The 18,493-nt window shown below is 35.2% G+C and overlaps 1 protein-coding gene across 1 annotated transcript; it reads left to right on the top strand.

Moving 5' to 3' along the window:
• Positions 1-1,571: 1,571 nt before the first annotated feature.
• Positions 1,572-18,417, top strand: CAH1 (Carbonic anhydrase 1). The gene is made up of 5 exons (XM_053755760.2): positions 1,572-1,891; positions 13,009-13,200; positions 14,440-14,657; positions 16,245-16,466; positions 16,864-18,417. The coding sequence occupies exons 1-5, from the start codon at positions 1,858-1,860 to the stop codon at positions 16,990-16,992; spliced, it is 795 nt and encodes a 264-aa protein (XP_053611735.1). The 5' UTR covers positions 1,572-1,857; the 3' UTR covers positions 16,993-18,417.
• The last annotated feature ends 76 nt before the right edge of the window (positions 18,418-18,493 follow it).

The following is an 18,493-nucleotide window of genomic DNA, read 5'->3' as shown; positions in this document are numbered from 1 at the left end:
CACATCTAACACATTTTATGTCGCTTTCCTTCTGCGTGAAGTTACACAAAAATATCTTATTTATTACATGCTTTTATTTATTTAACTTACGAAATTTTGTTTAGCTAGCTAAGGGTAACGTCCAACACATACAAAATAACGATATATCTAATAGTGCAAGTCTAGCAGAGCAAACTAGATCCAATTATCTAGATTATTTTTCAATTTATCCCACATTTCAGAAAGGAAGATTGTGATAGCTAAATTGCTCTACCTGCATTTAGTAGGAATGCTTTCTAACCGAGTGATAAGAGTAGATAGTATTACGTGTTAAGGCACCAATCAGTCTATTTCTATTTTTATAGCATAACGCGACTTCATCCGCGTGGTCTCTTTCTTTATACGTGAACCGTAGATTCCCTTTCTTCTTTCTTTTCGAGAGTGGTGTGTATATTGCTAATACTGGTGTCAGATTTTATTCAAGTCGCATCTGACATGACTTTTACGACGTACATACACACTTGTGAACTTAAACTGTCAGCCAGTATGCAGGTTTCCTCACGATGTTTTCCTTCACCGGAAGCAAGTGGTGGTTTATGAAAACTACTAAAATACCTACATGTGTCAGATTGACACATGTAGGTATACTGAAAAATTTTTGTTAAGTCGTCATTTCTATATTCCCTATAGTTTAGCTGTACCAACATAGGTCTAGATCAGATGTTCCAGATCTTCGATTTTTATATCTCAACAGAAAATGCTCATCAAGCTGAATAACTTTTGTTAAGGCGTCATTTCAATATTTCCTATAGTTTAGCTGTACCATCATTGTTCTCCATCAGGTGTTATACTACCTACCTACCTATATGTTGCCCAGGCTATACACCAAAAAAGTTTCATTCAAATCCGTCCAGTAGTTCCGAAGATTAGCGTGTACAAACAGACAGACATACAGACAAAGAGACATAATGTTTTTTTCAAATTCTTACTCTGTTGCTGTGACTCTATCGCCTAATTTTATTTTTATGTAAATTTATTCAATGTACAGGATTTTTTTTTCTACTATTTTATTAATATTAATCATGAAAAAGATGTATTGCTCTCCTACTCTATTGTATAAAAATAAAATAAACGAAAAACATAAATAATTGTTATAATTAGACAATTTTATTTCCTCGTACTATAACCCAACCCTAATCGACAAACAACGCATTATAAATACTGGATCGTTATCTGTAGAATAAACTGAGTAAACAATATAAAACCCTCTCTGAAAACTTTTTTAGATAATTTAGATAAATCTGAATTTCATTGAATTAGTTTTGATAATAATAATAAAATGGGAAAAAAGTAAGCGTGTCATGAGTCCACAAAGTACAAAGGTCAAATTGACACGCTTGATTAGTGGCCCGTCTCACCACACCTCAGGCGTTGGACCATTGGCTAGTAAGTACTTAACTAAATAACAATTTGTAAGTTGATTATAAACTTTGATGGTTTTAATTTAAGCAAATACCTATTGTAATTACAAGTAGAAAGTCGCGGTAATGTGTAGAGGGGCTAAGCGAGGCAAAGCGAGTGCCGCGGGCGCAGTGGTTAGACGGAGCGCGGGCGGCTGCCTGTGTGGTGTGCTGCTGTATTCGCGTCCGCGCCCGCGCCCGCTCCGCCCGTGCGTCCGCCTCGAGCGGGCCGCCGCTGTGCCGTATAAAGCGGAGACGCCGGCACACTCGCACGCAGTCACCAGCAGGCCACGCTCTCCGTGCACTCCCGGCCCACGTGATTCGGTTAATTCGGCTGCGAGTTTATTGTAATTGTAACTCAATCAGTTCATATCCTCTGTGAAACCGACGTTCGCGGCACATTTGCTCATCCGTTACAATGGCAGACGACTGGGGATACAGTTGTGAAAACGGTGAGTTTACCTTTGATTGTCATCAAACCTGACTCACCAGTCAGCGGCGGCGGTACCGGTTTGTTTACAACGCTGCACGTGACTTATCCCATGTAAATAAACTCGAAAGTAAATAAAGGTCATAAACGTATATATATAACCTTGACCTATTATATACGTATACGTATATAATAGGTCAAGGGCTACAAGTGAAACGCAGCGATTCGCTTATGCTTATTATTGTCACACAGTGTGTTATCGGTGCAAAGTATCAGATTCGACCTGCGTCAGAAGTCAAAACGAGGAACACAAATAAATTTTAAAATAATTACTTATTCTTAAAATAAGTGTATTCCACAGACATGTAAATGAACTTAAAAAATGTGTTGATGACGTGGTCTTAGTTGTTACAAAGTTTCATTTCATAAATTAAGTACTTAGTTAAAATCACATTCAGTCCATTCATAACTGTAACACCTGTTAAAATCTATTTCATACATACCTACCTACACACAGATGTTTACAATTTTGTTTACTTAACTACATTTATCTACTTTTGTTATGTAATATTAAAAATAAAGCTAAATTAATGAAGTTAAAAACATTATTTGTACTCGTATCAATACATTTTAACCTCTCAAGTCATACTCGTAATCCCACGAGTTTGAAAGGCTGGCTAAGTTCATTTAGCTTTGGTAAATGGTAAAAAAAAATCTCCGTTACATTAGACTGATGTCTTTGATGAATAAAGACTGTCTTTATTTGCCGCTAACTTATTTACCTCTATGACCACGATATTTTCGCGAAATATCAAGCACCTAGCTCATACACTGTATTTCGATTATATAGGTACTTATTACGAATTACCTAGTAGATATAACTTTTTTGTTATTAAGTACCGTGGTAATCAACGTAAAGTACCTACGACCAAATGAGTGGGCAAACTGCTGAAGAGTTGCGTGCAGCGTGCGGCCTAGTTTGCTGGTGCGGCGGTTTCGAGTCAAGACGAAACTTGTACAGTACAGAAAACTGCACGTCAAGCTATGCAACATGTCTACTTAGTTCCGATATTGCTATTACAGCAGTTTAATTGTACGCATCACTTTATCGGCTCTTTAAAACAGAGCAAAGTAAACAAATCATTAATAATAACCTACACACAGCAGAACCACAACCCACATGTGATGTACCAGAATAAGATGTTGATGTAACCATGCGTATACCTTTTTGTACTTCTAAAGTACTTATAGAGATTTTGTCGATTATTCATTTCGCGACGAATATGTTATTTAGTAAAATCCTGTTTTGGAAGATTGATTATATTTTTCCTCATTAATGCTGAGTATAAAAAATTAGCTATTATCTTTTGTTATTCACGCAAGGTTTTATCACAACGAAAGGCAAAAAAATGTCTATACATACATGAAAAAGCTTAACATCAACGAATCATTCGAAGAATGTACTCGTATACACAAATTATAAAACGCACTTATTTAAGTTTACAAAACTCTGAAAGGAGTTAAATATATACTGAAAATCAATCTTCGAATTTTCATAAATATAATTTACTGGCTGCAGTCCGTAGCTCCGCCTGCCATAGCCTATGGATATATTTAACCAGGGGTCGTTATCTATTTTAGATTTCATCAAAATCGGCACAGTTAATTAGCCTTGTAAGCGTGACAAACAGACTATCGCAGTTATAGTATTAGTGTGGATGTGTGTAATAAACCGGCAGGTATTGTGTTGTCAACTTCGTGTTGAAAATGCTTTTCCACGTCATTTTAGAATAAATTTCTTTAAATATTTATATCTAAATTTCATTCAAAAGCAAGGCAACAGGAAGGATAAAACACACGCAGCTCTTGTCAATTTAGTAGAATGAAGTGGTTTATAAAATTGCACTTGTGAACACTCAAATCGCGAGATTTAAAATGAAATATTGAGGAAAAGACCTTCTAAAACCTTCTAAATGTTTTGTTCTGAAAAGATTAAACTAAAAACAAGTCTTTCATTGATTGGTTAGTTTACATTTACCTGCTTATTTAGTTCGGTAAAATTTTAAATGTCTTAGCCGCGAAACCATTTTAAATAGCGGATGATCTTCGTGGCTTCAGGAACAATAAGTGAGACTAATGACATGTCTAAGAAATAATTAGCACTCGTGACTACAAACATTAACTGAAAAATTAGGTACCGAACTAGGTCCACTTAAATATATGCATGTTATTATATCACATAACGCAATGAAATTAAGTTCGTGTCAGAGCTGAATAAGTCTATTTTTTTGCTGTAACATCGTAGAAACGGTACAACTTTCGTCGTCAAAATTGACCAAACCTGCTTAGGTTCGGTTGCATTAGTTAATTTTGACGTTAGCTTTATAGAAAAACGCAAAGTACGCTATTTGTATTTTGTGTAAACGTTGGCAGCGCGCTGGTTAAAGTTAGTGGCTGGTAAACTGGTGCAATCCAACCTTAGAAAATAATAGGGATAGGTAACAATACAATTACAGTGTTTAAGTGTTTGTATACAATAGCCTTTAAATAGCTTTTACTGGAAAACAGACGTGCTCTCGCACCTTTACAGACAATAATTGTTGTTCACAACTCATGGCACTTACGAGTACGAGTAACGTATAAGTTACTTATCCATAGGATTTTCATTAGACTTCATAATTTAGTTTCATTTGCTAGTCGGCAATAAAGAAATTAAATTGTGTGTATTTTCAGTACTGAGTCAATCAGAATACTTATTATAGGTAATTATAGCTCATTCATAAGACTTCGGATTAGATGATCTCTAAACAATGGCACTGCAGTACTGCATTGATAAACAATGCTAAATGAAATCAGTTTGCATACAAAGAAACACAATCGAGTCAGTCATTGTGGCTGGGAGTGGACCTAATATTATTTAAACAGACTATGGTACTAACAAGTAAACTATATATACATATAATAAAACTGTATGTAGGTTATGTCTGTACATAGGAGATATTAAAGAAAATAATTATGAAGGTTCTTTATGAGACTAATAGGTAGAATCAAAACAATTAATTTTTAGAATTTTTGTCTGTCTGTCTTCTTACACAACACAATAACTACTAGATGGAATTTGTGGTTTTCAGACGTATAGCAATTGGTCTAACTAGAAATCTGCTATAAGTTTTATCGCGATACGTTGCTTAAAACCCGAGATTTTGACAATGATAAGTTAACAGCGGACCACCACCGGACGCACGAGATAAACGCGGGCGAAGCCATGGGCAAAAGCTAGTAAGTAAATAGAAACATGTCGTAACAGCAATTTTAGAAATGCAGCGGCACTAAAAGTTTTAACGTATTATAAGACACTTTCTAATTAGGTAACTGCATCAACCACTTTTCGAATGAAAATTACGTAAATCAATTCAGTAAAATACTGAAACGGAATGAATAATACATTTAATAAATATGTGCTCAACAAACAATCCATCACATCTGCATGTGTTTCTGAGGGCCTACATTCATAGTTGCGGTATAATCGGAATTTCCACGAGGATAAAGCCGAATAACACCTTCCACTTGAGGATATTTGCATATTGAGGCATTCCCAACAAGCAGCTATTTTATTGCTTACTAGCAGATGCCCGCGACTTAGTTCGCGTGGCCGATCACCTTTTGGTAAGGAGTCAAAATTATTAGAGAAATTTAATTGTAGCGTATCGATACCTACCTATACAGAAGACACTCATCAGACTTAAAAATGTTTGTTAATACGTCTTTTGTATATTTTTGGACCATTATGACTCTTCTTCAGGTGTTGCAGATTTTCGATTCTTATACTTCAACAGGAAATGCTCGTCAGGCTGGACAACTTTTGTTAAGATATCATTTCTTTATTTCGTATAGTTTAGCTGGACCATCATGGGTCTGTATCAGATGTTCTAGATCTTTGATTTTTATACCTCAATAGAAAATGCTCATCAGACTGATCAACTTTTGTTAGAGCGTCATTTCTATATTTCCTATAGTTTAGCTGGACCATTATGACTGTTCTTCAGGTGTTCCAGATCTTCGATTTTTATACCTCAACAGAAAGTGCTCATCAGACTGAACAACTTTTATTAGGGCGTCATTTCTATATTTCCTATAGTTTAGCTATACTATCATAGTACTCCATCAGGTGTTCCAGTTTTCAAAATCATTTATACCCTATATGTTGCCCAGGCTTAATAGCTATATAACAAAAAAGTTTCATTTGAATCAATCCAGTAGATCCGGAGATTATCGTGTACAAACAGATATATAGACAAACAGACTTTTTTTTTTCAAATTATTACTCTATTTTTGTATATTTAATGTACAGAGTGTTTTTTCTACTGTATTATTATATGTATTCATATTGATTGATGATTTCAGCGAAATATACCTAAAAACCCTCTTTTTACTGAAATTGCAAAAATGTCGAAGTACTTTGTGTACCTACCTATATAATTGAGGTTGGAAATTGAGTTTAGTTATCGTTCTTCGTAGTCGTATACTGTTTGTAGCGTCAAGCCGGTGCATTCTGGAATTTTAATGAAAACTGACATGTGTCAATTGCCATACCAGGAACATGATGAATGAACTTTAAATTTTTATTATTTATACTAGGATTTGCTGTGTTATTACAGTATATCCATAAGTACAATAAACATACAAATTAATAGACAAGTTTGACGAAGCAAATATCATATTGTTTATTTACATAGTAATGTCAGTTATCTATATATGTTACGATGCGCTGCGGGGCTTCGCTCCCTCAATGTGTTATTCCAGGTTATATTCTAACCGTACCCGTTGTTATGAAAAAGAGCAACAAACATACATACACACATACATCCTTACAAACTTAGTAGTAGATTAGTAGGATGGCTAAAACCCCGAAGTGTGGCTATATCTAGGTTTAGCCGGCTAATTATAGGTATAGCTGCACTTCGGGGTTGAAAAATTGTAAAGCGGTCGAAACGTTCTAGAAACACCCCGTTTCAACACACATTTACTTAAAGGTATGTTTAATTGAAAGTGGTTCGCGGTCCTTTTCACGAGAAACAAACGTGATAATATAAATGCCTTGTATTTGAATATACATGCTTAAAAAAATAAATTTACCAATGTAAATACTTTCAGTGATTAGCAATAAACAAATATCACAGTAGATTTGCAGACAGACAACATACAAGATTTTGATAACAGGCAATGTCGAGAGATAATTTTTTGCTTACACGCATTAGTTTTAGATGAAAACATTCCATGATTCGTACTGTAAAAAGATAATGCGGACCCATGTATCATAAAATAATTGCAAATTACACGTTACACAAAGTAATAATAGGTAGCAAATACAGAATCATTAAAAGATAAGTCTCTCGTAAAATAATAAAGCGTCTTTGCTGTGATTTCCTGATGTGTCGCGTTTGCGTGGTGATAATCATGGGTTATTAAGAGAGGTAGACTTCAGGCGGTGAGCACAGACTATAGGACAATACTTGGTAGGAAGTGTACTTACCTACCAGTTATAGAGGAGTATATTAGGCGTGGGCGAGGCAACACGTGTAAGTATACCTAGTATAGAAATGTACAGACGCTGCAAGTCGCAGGAATCGTATTTTTGTTGCAATTAAGAAATTAAATAATAATTACAGAACCTAGGGCTTTTTCAATAGGTACTAAATATAAAATGCATGCATGGCAACAACATGCCATAATCCAACTATGTTTATGAATATGACATAGAAAAATGAAAACAAAGAACCTTAATACTTAATAAAACTCACAGGGAAAATGTACCTATGTACTTACGAGTAGGTAATATTATTATTTTACAGAAACGCTTTTCCCGAAACCTCGAATGAGAGATAAAATGTCAATTATAACTGAGTACTTAGATATTAGACTCAATCAATTTTCAATGAACTTCTATTTCTGTTTGTTTGGTCTGATATCGAATCGGTTACACTTAACGAGTTACACTTAACGTAATGGATTTTATAGTAAACAATGGATAGCGTGGGCGCACTCGGATTTCGCTTTTTAAGCTGTGAGGGTGACTTAGGTGACCCTTGGGTAATTTTAAAAAATATTGGAATCACCAGACGACACTAAACTTGCTGCATAACATTATTTTACTCGTACTCAATTTTACTTTTAATTTATTTTGTTATCTTTCGCTCTATTTTTAATAATACGGGAACCTAAATTTTAAGAGTCGCCATATTTTTTTTTTCATTAAATTTTAATATTTTATTAGTCATTCGTGCCATGGAACTTTTTGTTAACATTTAAAAGATAACGTAAATAAACCGTAAATAATCTTGAGACTAATTAATCGTGCAGCAAACAAGAGTAATGCGGTTAAGTGTTCCTGAAAATATTTTTTGTGAGAGATCTAGCACGGTGTGCCGTTTGTGATGGCTTCCTATTTTCAAATTAGACCAATTTATTTTTAGTTACGCTGGATAATTTAAGCATTTAACTAATTACATACTAAACTAAAAGTTAGAAAAGCCAGATCTTGTCGCCTGTACAGACAGATCTCAGATTTTTTTTGTACTTAGTTATAAAGTCACCATAAAGTTAAAATATGCAATATCGAATAAATACTTAGTAAGAATTGGAAACTTTATGTTAAGCTAGAATCTGGAATTTTTGTCAATTATCATCAACCATCGAACTCTTTATATTCTCTGGTTCTCTATCTTCTCTGGTCTGTTTCTGGAACTACTCTCATAAGTATTTATATTGGTTGATAGTTAAGATTTTGTTAAAAAATTATAAAAGTAATAAATAAGACCATCTAAAAAGTGTTCCAATCCAACCAACGAATGCCGACGAAGAACCCAAAATAGAAACGGAAAGAGACCAGAAGAAAGTTTAGTTGATTTTAAATTTGACAAAATGTACTGCAATTGATTCAAAATTTAATTTTTCCCATACATAAACGACACATAATAACAAGTAAGTACTGGTGTTGATCAATCTAGCGATGATAGACCGGTGTATCTATCATCGTATCCTGACAGTCCGGCTGTTTAGTTACTGTTACCAAGTGGCAAATGGCTGTAAAACCACACTTTGCCAGGCTACTCGTAGATGTCACAATTGTTTTATTTTAAAACTTGCTTTTGCCCGCTGCTTCGCCCGCGTGAATTTCCCACGGGAACAATTATTTTTCCGTGACGAAAGGTATCCTATATCCTTCTTCCTCCATACTTCAAACTAAGTATATGTAAATAAGCTATATTTCAAGAAGAGATTGTGTAGATAACGCATGAAGAGGTAACAAACAAACACTTACTTTCGCATTTATAACATTAGTTAGGACTAGCTTTTTTCCCGCGGCTTCGCCCGCGTAGATTTCCAAGGGTACATAATTTTTTATGGGATGAAAAGTATCATAAGTCCTTCTCCGTACTTCAAATAACATGTATGAAAAATTTTAACAAGATTTCTATTAGAAATCATTTGTTGACAACAGATTAGTTCTACTAAATTTCGGAGCTCTGATATGGTATGTGTATGATGGATGGCATCGTGTATATCTACCGGCACCAATTTTATATATTATTTCAATAATAATATAAACATACTTCAAAGAAATTTTGAGAATATTGAACGATTGATAGATGGAAAAATATTGTTATTGAATTTATAATTTAACGGATTGAGGGCGTCCGGTGCGACACTGGCAACAGACCGAGTTAGTGTTGATCTTATTTGTAAATATTCTACTCGTTTAAATATTCCAGTCATAAAGTCATTATTTTCTTTATAATAAATATATCGGAAGGAACATTTATTGAAATGAAATCTCAATGGCATATGACAAGGAATCTAACGAGAAAAATAATTAAATGGGATAATTATAATAAAAGGCTATTATAAATAATATCGCAAATGACCTTAACCATGACTGTGGCAGAAGGAATTGCTGCGATATTCGTTATCTGAGCAAGGTTGCATTGCAGCCGCAACCGCAACGCACCATAGCGCCCTCAACATAAACTCATTGTTTTTCTTCTTTTTATGATACATAGTTTGTTTTATATACTTATATATTATGTATATAGATGATATGTCATCATTGATTCTTATTGTCATTATTTTTATGAATTCGTTATTATCTTGTTCGTTAATTTTATGTGGTTATGTACTATTTCTATTTCACACTATCCACGTTTCATTTGTATTCAATAACCCTTTATACAACGATAATTTAAGTCGTAAGTAGATACGTCTACACTGCCAGTTTTTATAAATGCAATAGTTCGAGCATATTTCAATCTCAACTTCACCTAGAAATAGTAATAGGTAGTATGTATGTATGACGCTTATAACAATCACGTTATATATTTTTAGAGTGGCTAAAAAAATATGTGCTCTAAAATAAAATATTTTTGAGTAGGTAAGTTTCAATATATTATTTTTTGCCACATACCTAACTATAAATTAAAGAAAAATACTAACTTATCTTAATGAAGTATAAATATTCATTCAAACAAACATTCATAATAAACTTATATATAGACAATAAAACACTGAATCTAATTACTTTTAATTATAATTTATTTAAATTGTACGAACTATACTATAAAGGCGAATCAAGCGTAAACTTACACACATCGACTAAATGACTAAACAAGTATTTATCATATTCTAAACAGATTTTTTAGACAACATATTTGTATAAATATATGTTTATTGAGATATTTCGATATATACATACATATTTACAATACTTACATAAAAAAATACTTTCATGATTTACGTACAATAGGTAAATCGTACGTTACTTATATGTTATTCACACAGTATGCAAATTCAAGTACTTACCTAACTGAAGAAAATATCACATAATGACTTTAAACGGAGTGTTTGTTCCACCGCCCATTCATTTGCTCCAAATTGAAGTAAGTACCGATGACAATCATGGAAAATGTGGTTGATGTCATGTCATGAATAAATCGTTATTTGTGCTCTGTGAGGTCTTTCATAAACGGTTTAATGTTTAAACTCGACGTCAACTTACCACAAATAAACATCACGACCTCAACTACAACTAAGGCATAACTACCTCACAGATCTGCCTATGGCTATTTAGTAATAAAATGGATAATTATAGAGTACACTAACTTACTGACCAATTGATTGGAAGAAATAGCAGCTAATTATACTGAGATACAATTGTTTTTCCCTTCATTAATCACGCGTAAATCGTAATTCTAGCCTATAAAATAATACGTGGTAAGTATGACGTCCTTAGAAAAACCATTAAATATGCAATTTTATCTAATTACTAGCAGCCCGTCCCGACTTCGCTCGGACAAAACCGGATAAAATACACACCTAAACCTTGAGGATAAATAAATGTTAAAGTAAAATATTTTTTATATTATCTCTCCGCCACGTCCGGTGCTTAGTGATCCCACTTTCGCCCCATCTCCCATCTCGTACGTACTTGTCCCGTGTCCTTAATTTTTCCGTGCCATATCCTTCAATTTGTAATTTACAATTACAAATTGGTTAATTTTTTTTTATCGTTGCAGTACTTCCGGAGATTACCCCATTCATGCAACCGCACAAATATGCAAACACTGCCTTTTTACAATATTTGTATGGATAGTATTGATATGGATACAAATTACATTACATATATTTAAAGGGAATTAGGCGAAAAATACATACCAAGGTACGCGTATGATAGAGAGCTTCAATAGAATATGAATGTTTTTAATATATTCCTCGGTATTCCTTTAAATCATTGTATTTCGTACTAATATAAAAAATATCTAAGAAAATATTTATGGCTAGTAGTATTATAAAACTAGGTAGAGTATGTTTAAAACATACTTAGTCGCCCGCCGCGTCTAAGTTTTCTTATTTTAAACCACTCAACGGATTTGGATACAGTTATTATTTCTTCAACAATTTATCTACGAGTGTTTATACATACAAAACAGCCTGTTAGACCGTGCAAAGCCGGGCCGCGTCGCTAGTATAGATATAAAGTTATGTTACATAAACCACTTGGAAACGGAAGCAGGAGACGCCACGTCCTACGTCTTAATTAGATAAGCTTAACCGTTTGTAGAGTCAGCAGCAGCAACTGGCTATGTTATACTTCGCATACCGTTTATAATATTTTTTTCAAATAAGCAACCCAAATATAGCACAACACACAGTAGGCTGTGTACCTATAGGTATATAGTTTGCAAAATTATACCCGGTGCCAATATAAAATGGTGAAAGTAAAGGTTTTGTCTACACTGAATTCGTCTAGACTAGGGTTTCATTTAAGAAGGTAGTTTTTACTAGGCTTGGCTTGGCTTTTTGTGCTATACGTATAATGAGCTTTCATGCTATTTAATACATAATTAGATACGAATCATACGTTTTAGCAATTATTTTATTGGAAAAGTTCTATTACCGTTCCTTGAAATTAAGTAGATAAACTGAAAGGATAGACTACGTTTACGTTGTTACAAAAGATCCCAAAAAATAAGAGTTGCCGCTGAAGCCGCTGATAAGATAATCTGTCACAAGAAACATGCCTACATCATCATCTGATGATGACTGATGTGTATGCAAATACACGCTGCAGAATGATTGCGGGACACATCCGGACGCTGGATTTTTTGTTGATATTCTGATAAGTTTTTGTTGTGTGCTACAGATATGAATTTTAATTAGAAAAATATCCTCATTGATAAAGCTTAGTTACAGCAATTAAATTGCTAATGTTACGTTAATGAGTTGATAAAACACGTGTTGACAGATAGCTACTTAATTAAAATATCTTGGTTTTAGATTAGCGAATATCCATACTTAAAATATCATTGATAAATTGAGTGAACATTTTTGTTAATCACGGACGCTTAATAAGTAGGTATGTATTTTACTTAATAAATAATAAATCTCAGATACATAGTATACATGCACAGTATACATGTAACAAACAACTTTATTTATGCCTAAATTTCAATAAACATTCGGACAAATATTTGTTTGTAGGTAGTTCAAGAAACATCGAAGCATTTTTTTTTCAGGTACATGTACAAAACAAGCGACAAACGTATCCATTTAGCCACCCTAAACAAGGAGTATTGTTGTCTCCAGGTCCGGCGACATGGACAGAGAAGTTCCCAGAGGCGAGAGGCACGCGCCAGAGCCCAGTGGACATCGACACGACGCTCGCTAGCAGCGGCGGCTGCGCGCCCCCCCTAGTCTGGCAGTACTCCGTCAACCACACCCGCTCCGTCCTCAACCCCGGCTACTGCTGGCGAGTCGACGAGAACGGATATGACTCAGGTATATATTCAACTCGTGAAAACATGGTCATTTTGGTCAATAACCAAAGTTTAGATAAACTATGAGAGAAGGGTTTTTTATTTAGGTATTATCACTCATGGCCACGTGAAGGCTATAAAGCGTTAAAATATTTAGTTGTCTCACTTAGTAAAAGTCAGTTTAAGATCTATAGTCATTATAGTATTAAGATATATTTAATCAACAGCGCTTGTTTTACATATTCCAATCTATAAACTCTCTAATCTCGGAAATAGCAAGTCTAAATTTCTTGCGATGATTTATTGTGATCTAGATCTTTATGTGTTAGTAGAGAGTCAAAGATCAAAATCCCAGACCGATTAGATGGCAAACTTGATAGTTCGATCTAGGTGTCTTGACATCCCGACAAGAGCCAATATTATTCACCATAAATCAATAGCTAGATATAATGTCATGTCAGTAAGGCCAGTGGGACCGGTGACATAGGCGGAAGTTGGAGTAAGTAGTTCCTCGGCGGTGCATGTGTGTCAATTTGCATTTACATCCAATCGGCGGCCCCTCGGCCCCTCGCCGCCGCCAGCACCGGTGACTCATACTACTTACTTACACCTCGCTTCTGTCTCACGCCCAAATTACCCGCACTATTTTTGCGACAAACACAAACTATATAACGTATTTTTAAGTCTAAAGGACACTGAATTGATATTTAAAAAAAAAACTCAACTTCCATCTGTGGTGATTCATCATCAATATGTTTATAGTACATTATGCGCTCCATTAACTAAATCACAAAGATGCTTACACCTTATAATACTTTTACTGCTGACATTGGACATACCTACTGAGTAAGAAAAAATCAATAAAATCGAGTTCTCAACAAGTCAAATTCAGCCCGAGATCATGCAAAACTGTATTTCTTATCTAGTAACCTTTCGCCTCTTGATATCGTGACAAGATGATATTGAATAATATATGGTTTAACATAAGATATATCAGCCAATATCCACGCGACTTAGAAAACCGAAGTAATGAACTTTAGTTTTACAAACAAATCAATGCCCTTATGTACATTTTGTAGTTGTATGGTAGGTTATATGTACCTATTTTACTTAAGTAAAATAATAAAAAATCAAAAACATTTTAGGGATACGTTATCATTCTGTTGCATATTAGAGATGGCAGCCAAAAGTTTACTAAAGCACAAAATGCATGCTTTCAACTACTTACATCGTATTATATGAGCTTAATAATGAATTACAGAACTGCGCGGAGGTCCCCTGGGCTCAGACGTGTACAAGCTGCAGCAATGGCACTGCCACTGGGGCGCGGTGAACGGCGAGGGCTCCGAGCACACCGTGGACGGCCGCTCATTCTCCGGAGAGCTCCACCTGGTGCACTGGAACACCACCAAGTACCACAGCTTCACTGAGGCCGCCGGTCAGGAGGACGGGCTTGCCGTCTTGGGAGTCTTGCTCATGGTAATTACACTTTTGTAGCATAATGTACATTTATGAAATATCATGTTGTTCATTTTCTGTAAATGTACCTGTTTCTTTTGTGCTAAGAATAGTTTTATTGCTATTTTTATAATTATCGCGATAGATTAGAAAGCTCGTCACATAAACCGTGATATTTTTCTATGGAATGCGCAATAAATACATATTATATATAAATATACAACTAAACATACATTACAGAAACTACGTGTTTTAATCCCGATGAGAGATTATATAGTAGGTACGCAGATGAAATATCATTAAATCTCCCGTAGGTACCTATACCTATGCAATGCGATATCCCGGAAATCATTTTATTATGGCTGATTATTTCTTCTCTGGTTAGTGTACCGATGAAAAACAAAAAATATATATAAGTTATATAGTAAGTTAGCTATTCAGATGAAACAGAATTTAGCTACGACTTTACAATCAGATACGAAGTTTAAGCTATTTCCCGGAAAATGTGTTTTCTACGGTAAAAAATACTTTTTCAGTGGCTAATTGAATATGCTTCACTGGTTCGTGCTAAATCATGATCCAGTAAAGAAATACATGATCTAAACGACTACGCTACGGTACGGCACGTTGACGAATGATATTAGTACAGGTAACTAACTACGAGCCTACGAGCATGTTAGTCTCGGTACAATGACGTTAATATGTTGATTGCGAATTTCCGCCATTGTTCTATCAGAATTGTACAAAAACATGTAGGATGCGGCGATTGCTAACACCAACGAATGACAAATGTAACAAACAGAATAGCTCTCTCGCCGCTGCCGCTGAGCCACTTTCTCTAGAGCTCCGGCTGAACCGCGGCACATAGATACCATTGGCAATGTAAATTTAGGAGGCGCGGACATTTTACAATATAATTTCATTATTATCACCGACCTATCAACCTGTCTTCGTACAGCTTTGAAAAAGTATCACTATATCAATATCTCAAAATAAATTAACTATTCATAAAACTGTCTAGAGTTTACTTAACGCAATTTTGTAATGTGTAATTGGTAATCGGATCATTGCATAGATAGCACTCAATTATGAAATATTCATAGAACGAAAACATCAATACGAAAACGTTAACGTAATAGAAGCCTTATAATTGCTACTGAATTCATCTAAGGCTTCTAACTGCACGTGTATGCAGTTGCATTGCGTAATGGGAGATGTTACGTATATGGATGGATATAATGCAATAGGTGTTACTTATGAATAGGACCACTCCATATCATCCAGTAGCTCCTGTAGATGTTATAAGAGTCGCCCTAAGGACACAGCCTTAACAGCTATATTACCTGATTTTAATTTTCGTACCGTACCTGGTGAAGAAGTAATAAATGGTCTTTTCGGAGATTTTTTGTTCTCGAAAAAGGGACGAATATGAATACAATACTAAAATTTGCATATTCTTGTCGTCATAACACATACCTAAAACATCACATGTGATGTAACATGCCATCGTAAGTCGTCAACGAAATTTCGTGAGGTATTTATTAAAAATCGCTTAAAGAAAATATTTCGATAAATATCTACCTAACTTAATCAAAAACTATTTTCCAGGTTGGGAAGAAAAACGAGGAACTGGACAAAGTGATGAAGCTCCTCCCGTTCATCACGCACAAAGGCGACAAAGTGACCATGTCTGAGCCTCTGGACCCCGTCAACCTGCTGCCGAAGCGCCACGCCTACTGGACTTACCCAGGCTCACTCACCACGCCACCTTGCACAGAGTCCGTCACGTGGATCCTCTTCAAAGACCCCGTCGAGGTTTCCGCAGAACAGGTAAGCATAAAATGTATTTTGAAAAGCAAACAAAGGAAACCAGTTCGCAGGCAAAAAACAAATTTGGAAACGAACTAGGATACATCCAATATAAGCTCGTCAGAATAATATACCGGTTTCAGACGCGCATGTGCAGGCTAGCCGTGGTCGCCGTGGGTTCATGGCCCACTTAAAACGCTTTCGAATCGCTAGTTCGGAAGCAAGCCTATTACGGATCACTATGATAAATAATTTTACAACATACAACACGTCTGTTACTCAATGTCCGATTCCGTTTTTTAGTCCGGTTTTTTATCGACCACTTGATTCAATGACACCTCCTAAAAAGAGCCGATCTTTTTTTTCTACGTTTAAAAAAACAGACGATAACAGTCGCGCGCGATTGGTTCGGTTTCAGTTGGCAGTAATGCGGAAGCTGAAGTGTGGCGAAGCGGCTTTGGGGGTCGAGGCCATGGAGCTGCTGCACAACTACCGGCCGACACTGCCGCTCGGCAACCGTGAGCTGCGCGACTACGGCGGCAACTAACCCAGCGCGGCGGCCTCTGACTGCCACCGCCGTGGCTCGTCGCGATCTGAAGCACTCCGCTGCTGGCAGACATACGGCGACACCCTGGGATGACGATGCACATCCGTTATTTGCGAGTTCAAGTCTGCATATTATATTAATGACTTGCAACGATTCTTGTTGTCCGTGTGTACTGCATAATTCTCGGTAGGTACTTACAGGCGCATGATTAGAATTAAAGATCCGAGTACACTTCTATCAATATTTTACACGCTACAGCGTGTAAAATATAGTCAAATGCGTTGGATATTCTGATAAGCTTGCAAACCAGTAGTTGGTTTAAAATAGTGCCTTGAGTTTGTCTTTCGCCTGGCAGCTCTGGAAGAAAACTACCTACTTATATACTTAAAAGCTATACTGTAATGTAATTGAAAATATATTATCAGTATATTTTTATATAGTATAAAACATGTCAAAACTGCCCAACTATAATATCGTCTTACGGGGTAGATGACAAGGTATAAAAAATCCCTAAGTCTACTAAAATCGATCTTGAAGATCCATCGATGGATCTTTTCCCACTTTTATGTCCACCATCATCCATGATTCAGAATTTTTTTAAAATCGTTTTTTTAGAACAAAACGTGTGTCTAAAGATCCAATGGGCGACACATGCAATCTCTCTTGTAAAAAATATGTATAGTTACTCTAGATAATATAGATGTTTCTAAGATCATTGTGATAATTCATAGACTGTAAAATGCAGCGGAATCATTAAACTATTTTTTTTTACTCTAACGTGACGTCACGTTTTCGTGTCATTTAGTATAGAATAATTAGACGAGTCTAAAAATGTGTGATTTTATTTTTGTATCTATGATATCTTTAAAAGCATTTCCTCTAGCATAGTATTTTTTCACTGATGTTTCTAATAATATAAGGACCTTCGAATAGTCACCAAAATAAAATATTGTCATCTACCCTATGAAATAAAATTAAAACCCAAAAATAAAAGGAATAAAAAAGGTAAATAATCGCTACATGTAACATAAATTATAAACCTATAATTGTTTATGCATTTTTTTGTATCTTAATTTTGTGAAGAGTAAACGTAGCCAATGGGAATCATGAATCAAACATTAAATTTTGGTATAAGCAGTATGTAGTCGCTCATACTTAACTACAATGACTTAATTTGTATAAACGTGCAATTTAATCCGCTTCCCAATGTTTGTCTTGGGATCTAGGTGTTACTTATTTAAATATGTATAGACTTAGCAAGTGCCTCGAATAGTGACACAGTTATGTTAACTGTGCATAATGGTGGTTAGGATATTTCACTGCGTGGTATATTCAACGTTTTAATTAGTTATAAGTTAAAATCTGTAAACAATGCTTATTTATAATGCTACTAATATATACAAAGAAATACATTATTTAAATGAATCTAATTTTTATTTTGCTCGCACGTATACAACTCGGATTTCCATGGGGTTTTCGCTGTTGCATAGGAAATTATCGC

Source organism: Plodia interpunctella, chromosome 2, assembly GCF_027563975.2.
Source record: "Plodia interpunctella isolate USDA-ARS_2022_Savannah chromosome 2, ilPloInte3.2, whole genome shotgun sequence".
Classification (NCBI taxonomy): Eukaryota; Metazoa; Arthropoda; class Insecta; order Lepidoptera; family Pyralidae; genus Plodia; species Plodia interpunctella.
Note: the sequence above shows the minus strand (reverse complement) of the source record. Positions and strands in the feature narration are given on the sequence as shown.

What these genes read in the sequence shown, in the direction of transcription:
- CAH1 (XM_053755760.2), top strand. Translation starts at nt 1,858, where the DNA reads ATGGCAGACGACTGGGGATACAGTTGTGAAAACG. An exon ending in CGAGAACGGATATGACTCAG is followed by an intron (nt 13,201 to 14,439) that starts GTATATATTCAA and finishes AATGAATTACAG; the next exon opens with AACTGCGCGGAGGTCCCCTG. An exon ending in TCGAGGTTTCCGCAGAACAG is followed by an intron (nt 16,467 to 16,863) that starts GTAAGCATAAAA and finishes GTTCGGTTTCAG; the next exon opens with TTGGCAGTAATGCGGAAGCT.